This window comes from Cryptotermes secundus, unplaced genomic scaffold, assembly GCF_002891405.2.
Source record: "Cryptotermes secundus unplaced genomic scaffold, Csec_1.0 scaffold1262, whole genome shotgun sequence".
NCBI classification, from domain to species: Eukaryota; Metazoa; Arthropoda; class Insecta; order Blattodea; family Kalotermitidae; genus Cryptotermes; species Cryptotermes secundus.
Window position 1 is genome coordinate 22,694 of NW_019743670.1, and position 12,129 is coordinate 34,822.

Here is a 12,129-nt window from a genome sequence, read left to right on the forward strand (position 1 = left end):
TTCAAGAACATAAAACAATGCAATATTCCAAACATACCAAATATCAGTACACAACAAACTATGACTACTATTTAAAAAAGCATTCAAAAATAGACTGAAACTGCTTTCTTTGGATATGTTAATGTGGATTCATCTCTAAGTTCAAGCACTGGATTACCCATGTTATTCCATTCTGAATTTACTGGCAGGAGTTATGGTACCTTAGTCAGTATGACTAGACTAGATGAGGAGTTCAATTTCTGGCAGGGAAGCCAGAAATCTCTTCTTTCCTCACCACATTAGAAACAGCCAATGCTGTAGGAACATGGAAGCTTTCTACCCAGGGGATAAAATTAGTTATACAATGCTGCAATCCACCACATCTAGTGCCATGGTCAAACATGAAGTTTTAGTTCAAAGATCCAACATACCTTCAGGGATGATGGTTAGGTGCAAAGGCAAATTCAATTGATGTTTGTCATGCCATGTACTGAATACGTTCATGAACTATTTCAAAGTTTAGTCTACAGACCTGTGATAAGTAAAGCATATGATCATTAGGTTAAGCCTCTATCATCCCCTCTCCTCCTCTAATAAATTAAATTGGAATCTGATTTTCATGTCTTTAATTTCAACACTTTCCACAGTATGACGGGTTCTTATGATACTCTTTTATATAATGCCATGTACCTTATAGAAGTTTACCAAGACTTTAGAGGAAGGTGCTGCCTCTGTCCTAAGGGTGGACATGTCTACAAGATAGCAGAAAAAAGGGATGAACCATATCAGCTCTTACACTGTGATGACCATCTTTGATCGACTAAATCTTTTTATAGACTACATAGCATCACATTTCAGATGACCAGTCTTCATAGCCACTGCCATGACAGCCTTAAATTTCAGATATGAAGGGTTCACTAAAAAATCTCACGTATTTGCCATCTGCATGATCACTGGATTCCACATATATATGAAGAATTAGCATGCAAGTATTCTGCCATTTGCATTGTACCGAAAGATCTGAAAGTTAGCTACAGTCTGTTTTACAAAACACGAAAATGACCTACAATGAACTTGTTATAACAATCTGTGGAAAGGGAGAAAATATCACAGTTATTGCATGTTAGCAGTCTTCTCTACCTACAAATTTATAAAATGAAACCTGAGAATACATATCTTTAAAAAAGCCCAGTCTTTCTTAGGACTGCATTTAACAGTCTCTGAAAGGAAATGGCGAATCACTGGAGATTATTCACATGATCTTACTAACCTCCTTTCACTGTAAACTGCTGCCAAGTGTTGAGTCAGGAGTGAGGCCCCAAACTTTAACACCAAGGGTGTGATAATGTGCTGCCTGCTCAGGTCTATCACACATCTCAGGTGGCAGTGGTTGATAGGTACGGAGCAATGGTAGAATGATTTTTACCACGACAAAACTGAAGAAACTATGAGAAAAACTTGCTCCAGTGTAACTTCATCTATCACAAATTTCACACAAAGGCATTCGGGATTGAACTGCAGCCTCCATGGTAACAAGCCAGTGTGTGTCTAAGCTATGGCACAGCCCCGCATGATCTTGAACCTTTCAAGCATGACACAGACTTCTGAAGCAGGAATTTTCATGGCAGCTATAAAATATGATCCAACAGGCTGCTGAACACAACTAAAATTCAGCATTTAGAAAGCTCAGGAACATATTCCTTTTATCTCACAAAGACTGCAACTGCAATATTTAACCAAAATCTTGACAATAAAAAATATATTAAACTTTTAACAAAATGCAACACTTACATTATAGAAAGGGGTTACTAAAGACACTGGAAAACTTCGCTGTACTTTTTTTATAAATAGGGGTGTTTATAATCATTATGCAACTTTACAAGTTTAATAATTCTGGATCCACATATGATAAGAGGCAAACCTGTAAATGGAAGTAAGTTCCTAACACAATACAATCAAAATAAATTTGCTTCAATGTAACTGACATATTTTGTGATGCCAAAAAATTTTTCCATTTACAGCATAGTGATTTCATAAACTGCAATTCCAATCCTGACCCTAAGTTAATTCAAAGAACGTGATTTTGATTAGTAAACAACTTGAATGTGGCCCCATTAAAAGAAGTATAATGGGAGATACGTTAGGTGAATGAGGTGACCAAGCAATTGGTCTACCAATCCACTTGTCTGGGATCACATCACTGAAGAATTGTCATAAATATGTAGTATACTGGGAGGGAGTGCCATTTTCGTGGAAGCAAGTGTTATCCATAGGATACTAATCATTGCAGCTCAAAGATAACAAATTTCTGCAACACTGAAAGGTAAAATTCCCCATTAACTGCTAAATCTTTACAAAACAATAATAATGTATGACATCATTGGAGTGCACAAAAATTTTATACCTTGGGAATTTGTTTCATGTTGCCAGAATGTCTGACTTTTTCTGTTCCCCAAATGTGCTAAGTATGTTGGCTGACTTCACCATAAATGTGGGAAGTTGCTTTATCAGAAATATTAACATCAGCATTAAAAACTCTAGAATTCTGCCTCAACATAGTACTTAAGGACTGCTTCTATCATGTGTGGATCTGAAAAAATGTGCAAGTTGTTTAACTTATATTGTCTGGAATCAGTGTATATTAAACCACATGGTAGTACAAAGGTGGTAACCACAGTTTAACTTTGGAATAATAATGACAGTATTGAAAGAATACATCTCACAGCAAGGCGGACCACACACGTGCCACTGCAATAATGCAATGCACAGCAAGTAAAGGGCAAGATATTGACAAAAGACCACTCTTGCCACTTCACAGAATAAGTGCAAAAAAATCAGAAGCATGACATATTCTCAAATATCAAGTATTTCAACAAAATACCATTTATACATAATTTTGTTGAATCTGACCGCAAAAAAGACTTGTGGGATTGGAACAGGGTACGAATGAAAGGCAGATTTCATACACAGGGAAAGATATACACCTAAAGGTTATAAAAATGGAAGTCTGAAGGTTTGGAAAGCTACAGTTCATACACACAAAGAGATATTAACTACAGTAAGGTCCAACATCTAATTTATTAAATGTTGGAAACATTACTGAAAGTGGATTTTGATGGGAGACAGATTTGTATCATGAGAGCCATCACAAGTGTGGAAATGGATAAGAAAGAGGGCTAGGTGTGAAAATGGTATCAGATCAGATATGAGAGCATTTCAATAATCAACCACCATTAATATGCACCTTGTTAGTAGTGAGAAAGTTCATGAAGAGTGATCTGTTTTATTGCAGTGCAAAGTTTTTGGTGAAAGGAAATAAACTTCACAGACAATGAGTTCAGGCAAAAAGTGCCCATCAGAATCTTGCAGCCCATGGAAACCCACCAGATTTCTAGTGAACTAGAACTGAAGAAGACATTAATACGGGGAACATCTCATTAATTTGGTATATATTCTTATTGAAGACTGACTATCCACCAATTATGAGCATCTTATATGGTATAAAGGCATGTGACCTTTGGTCACACTCTTGCAGACATCTGAAACGATGATAATACTTTCTGCCCAATACCTCATATTCTGATGAATGACACACATCATACTATCTGCAAACATGTAAATAATGTGGTTCCTGGGTCTGTAATAACTTTACTAGTTTACTGAACATCCCCAATAAGGAGAGTGGCTGTGAAGTAGCTCAAGCGGTTAGTCGCTGGCTTCCCACCGAGACGGCCCAGGTTCGATCCTGGGTCTGGTCAAGTGGGATCTGTGGTGGACATGGGGCAAGTTTTCTCCGAGTACTTCGGTTTCCCCTGCCAATCTTCAGTCCACCAACTGCTCCACAATCACCCTCACCTACCATCTGGGGCTGGTACAATAGGCCAGAAGTGGCTGCAGTACAAGGAACTTAGTCCAACCCCACTAGCAATAAAAAAAACGACTTATCATGTGGTTTGCCATTAGTTCTTATTTCAACAATGATGATCATGGTACAAATGTGACAGTTAATCAGAACAGATATCAACAACGAATAACTGTACCTCTTCTTCATGATATGTGGTGTGTTAGAAGTATGCTGTTTCAGAAATAAGTCTCTGCAAGATAACAAGACATCATATATTGCTCAACAAATGTTGCAGCTTCTCCAGCTGCATTTCACACAGCTTTTTTCCCCCGGAGAGACTGACTATCCTTTCTAAGCCAATAAACCTGAACTAACACCTCCCATGACACTCTTACGGGGAATAACCAAGCCAAGAGTACTGAACCCTGTTCTTTGTGACAACTGAAAGAAAACATCCGTCAGGTTCTGAGGGAAAGAACAGAAAAAACAATTCAGAGACTACTTGAAAATCTGTTCAGGGGAGGGGGGATATTCAAGAGCTATTCTTGAGTATATGTTCGCATAATTCCATGTTTCCATACATATGTGAACATATAAAAATACAATAAATAAATAAATTTGGTGCAGTTTATTCTGGGCAATACTGTACGTTATCAAATGGGAGGAAGAATGTGAAAGATGAAATAAAATGGATGTGGAAGGAAGTGGTATGGCCTACTTTAAAGTACTATCCCAGGTTTTCTGGAGAACTGCAGAAAACTATTAAAAAACAGTAACCAAGGCAAGCAGGTCTCTTGGCTTGGAATTCAACATGGGACCTCCCAAATGTGAAGCAGAGTGCCTATGCCTGAACCACTGAACACGGCACTCGGAACTGGTGGTTCAGAACTCAACCACTGAAAATGGCACCCAGAACTGGTGGTTCAAATATATTCCATACAGAACAGGATAATTAAAAACCCTTTAATTTCTTCAAAAGCAGACTTGAGTGTAGTTTCAAGCTGTGATATATAACTACCTACCACTCGACGCTACAGCCCTGGGTGAGCCTTGGCCTCCTCTACAACCAGTCTCCACAACAAGTGTGTGCTGCCATAGGAAATGGATCCATATATGATTTACTGAGGCTGGTTGTTAGGTTTCTGAACAAAATTCTTTTTACAGGCTGAGGTTGTAACCCTCATGCCCAACCTGCAACCTGTAGGACCAGGGTATCTCTCTTAGTCTGGACTCTACCCTTTGACCTTTGTCATGGGTGACCCTACTGGTAGTTAAACTACCACCGGCATAACTCTCCAGGTAAGCTCTGATATATATTTTCTACAAACAAGCTGTAAAAACTTCAATGGGGAAATAAGTTTCCTTGCAGTTAAGATTCTTTAGAAGCAACAGCTGCTATAGATCAAACTTACGGAAATAGGAAGTTGAAATATACAAAAGGTATTCTGTGATGTTATACTTGCTGCACTTCAGTAGTTTAAGTCCTGAATATCAATATATGGCTGGTACTTGTACAATACTTCAGAATTCAAATGATCACTGATGGCTCTAAGCCAGCATGAAATGACTGACTAGCTCTCTCTGAAAGGCCTTTTCATTTATTCAAATGAAAATCCTGAGGTTGTTTCCCTTACAGGAAAAAATGCTGTTGCTGTTGGCAGTCAGGGAAGTGCTTCATCTTCAAGACGAATGATGGTACTTGACAAAGGCAATGGCTGCCAGTTCCTTGCAGAATTCTTCCAATACCACCATACTTTCAAGAAGACTATTCTCTTCCTCCCTAAGCAAATAAACCAACACATTACCACCAGGAGACTGAATCTGTAGAAACAATTACTGTATTTTATGGCATAATTCACACCATTGTGAAATTCAGGTACCCTCATTTTTGGTCATGAAACAAAGTAAAAATCAGAGCAAAGATTTTGCATATACTTTCTCACATAGGCCAGATACCACATATGCAGTTCTATTTACAGAGATGGTCTCAATATATTTATTCGGAATAATCTGAACACTTTCCATGAAAATCATGAATTTATTTCTTGGGGCCTCTGTTTTTGGAGCTACAATGTTCATATTCACTGGGCACCAATGTATGGTGGATAAACTCTAAAATGCCGAACATGAATAAAATCTGTCCCAATGCACAGGTGCTAGTAAGGCACAGAGACAGGCAGGCTTCCAAAAACCACTTTTCCTATTCATGGGTCTAAAAATGTGTAAATTCATCAAACCCTTGAGATCACTATTTTTCACAAACATAATGACCTCTTATATAGCAAGAACATCAGAAAGTAAAAAATTACTTACATATATCCCATGTATTCCATTTGTACATATAAAGGATGAATTAATACATTTCTTCATCAAAGGATACATACATACATAATTCATAAATTCACTGATCTGCTGCCTGAACTGGACTGGATACTGAACTCGTCAAAATAAGACTTGATTGCAGAAGTACAATCGTGTCAACAGCAAACAACCACACACAACCAAAAGCACCAAATAACCATAATTTACACTGTCATTCATAAACAAAATTACAAGGAATATATTTATTAAATGTTATATATGCTTAGCAGAAATATATTCATCTCTAAAAAAAAATTTGTTGTGAGGAAACTTTTCAGTGTGTGTTTAAAAATCTTCACATTATCACTCATCCTTTGTATATTTTGGGGAAGATTATTATAAACCATAATGGATGAATATAACACGATTGAAGATAATCTCACTGATGACACATGTAGCTTTCCAAACTGTTTAGTGTTTATATGATGAATATTATTGTTGGTTTGAAAAAAACTGCGATTTCTAACAACAAACATCAATACAGAATAGATATATAGGCTAGGAACCGTCAAAATACCAAACTTCTTAAAATCTTCTCTACATGAGTTTCCAGGACTCAATCTCAGTATAACCCTAATCACTCTTTTTTGGGCAACAAATACACTTTTCATAACTGGAGAAGAACCCCAGAATATAATACTATATTCAAGCTGAGACTGATAATAAGAAAAATAGACCATTCGAAGAGCTTGTTCACTGACAAGGGATTGTAACTTCCTGAGCATAAAACACGCTGTATTCAGTTTCTTTAATAATTTTTCAGATTGTTTTTCCCAATTAAGTTGACACTCTAAATACATACCTAAAAAATTAACATTATCAACATCTTTAAGCCTAAAATTATTATATGTTACCGATAATGTATACTCTGGAGACTTAGGAGTCACAAATTTAATCAGGCAAGTTTTACTCAAATTAAGTACCAGATTGTTATTTCGAAACCAGCTTGAAATCCTAGTTATAAATCTATTTAATTTAATATTCAAAGAGTTTAGGTCATTTGAGGTAATTAAAATTGTTGTGTCATCTGCATACAAAATAATACGTGCTGTATAAACATTAAACAACATTGGTCCCAGGACAGATCCCTGTAGAACACCAAACCTTACAGATTTCCATTCAGAGATTGTAGTAGTTGAATTACAAGTATACAGCACAACTCTTTGCATTCTATTTTTTAAATAAGTCTCCAACCATTTCAAAATAGGCCCTTTGACTTTATACCTCTTCAACTTTTGAATCAACAGATCATGACTGACACAATCAAAGGCCTTTGTCAAATCACAAAAAAATACCTACCACAAACTACTTATTGTTCCATGCTTTAAGAACAGTATCAGTTAGATTAAAGATGGCAGTTTGTGCAGAAACATCCTTACGAAAGCCATACTGCTCAGGAGCCAGGATATCAGTTCTTATAAAATGCTGTTTAAGCCTGCTAAACGCTAATATTTAAATAATTTAGAGAAACTTGTCAATAAAGATATCTGTCTATAGTTGGCAATTTCAGTAACATCACCCTTCTTAAAACATGGTATAATATTTGCATATTTCAATTGGTCAGGACAATTTGCCCGAACTTACAGAAAGATTATAAATATAAGTAAGCGATTTTGCTATCTGTTCACCATATAATTTAATAATTTTATTTGACAACCCATCATATCCACAAGATGATTTATTTTTTTAATGAATTTATCGTGCTTAATACTTCTGCCTCAGTAACTGGAATATTTACAATTTCAGAAATCTTATCTGTAGAGTATTCACATGAAAGTGGTAAAAAACATATATTAGAACTCTGACCAACAAATTTGTTAACTGAACTAAAAAAATATGAGTTAAATGCCTTAGCTTCATTCCTACTATCGATTATTAGATTACCTTCTCTCAATTCTGAATATGAATGTTTTTTCATCGACTCTCTGCCATTTTCTCTCTTTATGATTTTCCAGGACTCCTTGGACTTATTAGATGCAGCCATTATTATTCCCTCATAATATACAGCTTTAGCTCTTCTGATAACTTTTCTCAGCAACGTACAATATTGAGTATAATACTCCTTTAAGCCTGGGTAATTAGTAGATCTATCATCAAATACAAATACTTTTTTCGCTTACATGAAATTTTAATTCCGTGATCCACTGGTTAGAGCACACACTATTTTTGACAAATTTCGCATGAAAAAATGTTTCAAAAATCATTAAAAAGATACTAAAAATAGATTAAAACTTTTGTTAACATCAAGATTACTCAAAACACTTTCCCAGGTTTCCCTACTCAACATTTCGCTAAAGTTATGATGCCAGACTCAGATATAACTCCTCTTTTAACTAATCCACTCTTATTCCTTTGGCAGTTAACAACACTATTAACAGTCAAATACTGAGCATCGTGATCTGAAAGCCCACTGATTACTGAGTACACCTGTAAAGTATTTAATCTGCTGTAATCCAAAAATATACTATCAATAGCAGTACTGGTATCAGTTGTAATCCTAGTTGGAAATTCGACAACCCAAAACAAGTTGTACATCTGAAATAGTGAAATAAGCTGAAGAGATTTACTTGTAATCTCTAAAAAATTTACATTAAAGTCTCCACATATTATTAATTCAAGTTTAGGCTTGTAAACATATTTCAGTATTAGTTCGAATTGCTTAATAAATTCCTCTACATTTCCACAAGGAGATCTGTAAATACATAGTATTATAAAATAACTATTACCAATATTTAATCGGACTGCACAGGCCTCAATCACCTTTTCCATGCAACATTGTGTTATATCAATTGGATTCCAGTCCATACCCAATTTAGAGTATATACAAACACCTCCACCATTACTTAATGATCGTGAGAATTTTCTGGTTTGATCAATAAAAGTTTCTGCTCAGTTAAGTAATGTTCAGTTATACAAATTACATGCGTGCTTAAGTCATGACTAATTAACGTACAAATCAGTTCATCAATTGTATGTTGTAGATCTCTAATATTTTGGTGAAATAAATTAAAAGAGCTTATCTTAGTATCCTTAAGTTTAATCTTTGGTGCTTGACTAAGGTCACTACTACTGCATGAGGTCTTCAAATTCAATACGTTTTGAGGTATTACCATAAAAAATCATCACCCATATTTACTGGTCATCTTCTAACTCTCTTACCCAGCACCAGGGAGATCATTCGTTCATTGAGTTTAACTACCTCCTCTAATAAAGTTCCCTGAACTTCTTCAAACTTACAGCTTTCATCACTTTTCTTTTTTTCATTTTCCACAACTTTATCATTCATCTTAACATTATCCCAGTCTAAAGATACGACTGCCAGGTCTTCTTTATGTAGTTTCGTATCATGAAAGAAAGTAACTGTTTAGCTACATACTCCTTACCTTCTGTGTTCTGGTGCATGCAATGGCTTGTACGAAATTTTCTATCATAATTAATCACTATATAAGGCACATGGTCTAACACTTTCAAATGCTTACCCAGCCTTCTATTGTAACTATTAAAATCCTTATTCACACATGACTGATCCACCCAATCTCATCTTTTGGGTAAACTGAGAACTATTACATTCATATTTAAATTACTTTGGACAAAATTTACTAACTTGCTTAATGCATTTTTGGGTTTCATTTCTACATACTTCTTTTACACCTCCCCAAATAATTAAAAAATCATCTTTCGTTAGGTTTCTAATTTCATTCGCATTAGAACTAAGAATCACTTCCATATCAGCCCCTGATTTCACTATTCCTTGAACTACATAACCCTTCTTCAAGTTATGTTGTATTTCTCTCACCATTCCTTTGACATGACTATCACCAACTATTAAAATTCTCTTCTTTCTTGCCCTTTTCACTATTATGGTTTTATCACATCTTAAGGTTTTCTGTTCCAGCATTTGAGATCTTCCAGCAGATTCATCAAGATTGAGGTTACAAAGTGGTTGAAATTGGTTATTTAATATCAGCAGCTCTTGTTGAGAATTTACTAAAACTGGTCTTCTTCAACCCTTAGTTACTCTACACCAATTAACCTCGTTTTCATGGTCAACTTGTATAGCATCTTTCACCGCTTGACGGCTCACTAATTCTTGTAGATTGCCAAACTCTTCTAGATCTTTTCTCAAATTTTTGATCACTTCACAGCTTACGCATTTATAACAATGATTACTATTTACAATTTGAGCACATGAATCATGGGAATGTCTCAATTTCAAATTATTTTCTTCCCAATACTGCTCACATTCAACTATCATGTCCGCCATCTTCTAGATGTATAAAGGATGAACAGATTAATGGTAGATACAGAATATGGTGCACGTTGACAGGGTGAATGAATGGAATACATCACATACTGTGGTGTGGCAAGAACTGTTCGCTGTTGTATCTACATAACACTTGATCTGTGGTGTGAACTTATGGTCATGTGATAGACAATATGCTGTCACACCCACACACAGCATAATATAAAATTATGTTAATAAATGTACAAACAATTTATGTGAGAAAGTTACGGTATTTTGTAGGATTTGAGGTTCTTACATCAGTGATTATGTAGAGTTATGTCTTTTGGGAAATAATTACGTGCAGTCCATTCAAAGTTAATGGACTGCATGGTGTTATATGCCAAAAGATAAGACTCTTCTTAAGGCATTTTTCTTGTAACTAAACTTCCTGTAGGGTCTGCCAGTTTCATAGAGGAAATGTTTCAAATTTACCAGTTTTGTAACTCCTCCTGCAATTCATACACCAAAGTCTCTGATCATTAAATCTGGGGAGAAAACATGTGTGAATTGGAAGATAAAATATATGGTTTTAAAAGCATTCGAATATGGCCAATGCACTATAGGGTGCCAAAGGATTTCATCTCACAGACCAGTGTTTTCTTGATAGATTCTAAAGGGTTCTTACAATGGTGATTAACACTCAGGATTACTGGGTTCTGGACTTTGTCCATTGTTTGGTATTATAAGAAACATGAAAGAACGCGACATTCCAGAAACTGGTCTTGTTTCCATCCTGAGGCGAGGGGTGGGAGACATCTAGTCTGTTGGTTCAGTTACAAAGAGCTAACCTCAATCACTGGACACTCTCAGTATAACTACAGCTATATAAATACCTGAGATGAGGCTTTGTCAATGGGAAATAACGTGAAAATATATAATAAAAATTGTGATAAAAGCATTCAAAGACCTGAAAATAAAAGAGAAAAGAATGTGGAAATTTTATGCTAAAACCTAACCAATAAAGTCCATGAAAACCACTGCATAGGACTGACAGAATTTCATACTACATAACCATTCTTTGCCTGCTGCTAGTGCTATATGTGTAATAAAAACTGAATCCTGGAACTAAAATAATATAGATACCTATGAAGAATCTATCAGATCACACTGACCTTCGGTGTGAGCTGTGAACCCCACTGCTGACAAGGTGTATCCAAATGGGAGAAATGTTCAAACTGGATTCACTCATCAGATTGGTTAAACATGCCATATGGGATAATTCCTGGTATTACCTATACCTGCTCTTATTTTTAATTCTCCAAATTCTTCATCCCAGCCTACCTTATAACCCTATTCATATGAATGTTGGGCTAATTTTAATTTTTCTAGAAGACTCTTTTTGAGATTATGCCTATGTTGAGGGAGCTGCACAGCTATAGGTCTGCCAGTTTTGCCATTCAGCTTCTGCCCCATCCAATATTATTATTACTACAGACAAAATGTGCAAACTGTTTTGGACCTCTCTCCAGCCTGGTTTTCATAAGTGAACTTCTGAGTGTGCATTTATAGTTTTGAAGATGTTCCTAATGTTGATTCCCTATAACTTTAAACTTCCTGAAATACCTTACACACCTGGGATATACACAGAGCCCAGAGCCTTTTTCTCTTTATTCAGATGACTACTACCCTTGAAATTAATAACCGAATCAATGAACCCTTT

General features: G+C 35.7%; 1 protein-coding gene across 2 annotated transcripts in view; it reads right to left on the minus strand.

Annotated features, from left to right (window-relative positions):
• Positions 1–3,926: 3,926 nt before the first annotated feature.
• LOC111874251 (protein FAM160B1) overlaps positions 3,927–12,129 on the minus strand; it is a 77,040-nt gene continuing 68,837 nt past the window's right edge. For both annotated transcript variants that reach the window (XM_023869595.2, XM_023869594.2), the window contains one exon: positions 3,927–5,603. In XM_023869595.2, the coding sequence (XP_023725363.1) occupies positions 5,504–5,603 (100 nt within the window). In that variant the 3' untranslated portion in view covers positions 3,927–5,503. The remainder of the gene's footprint in view (positions 5,604–12,129) is intronic.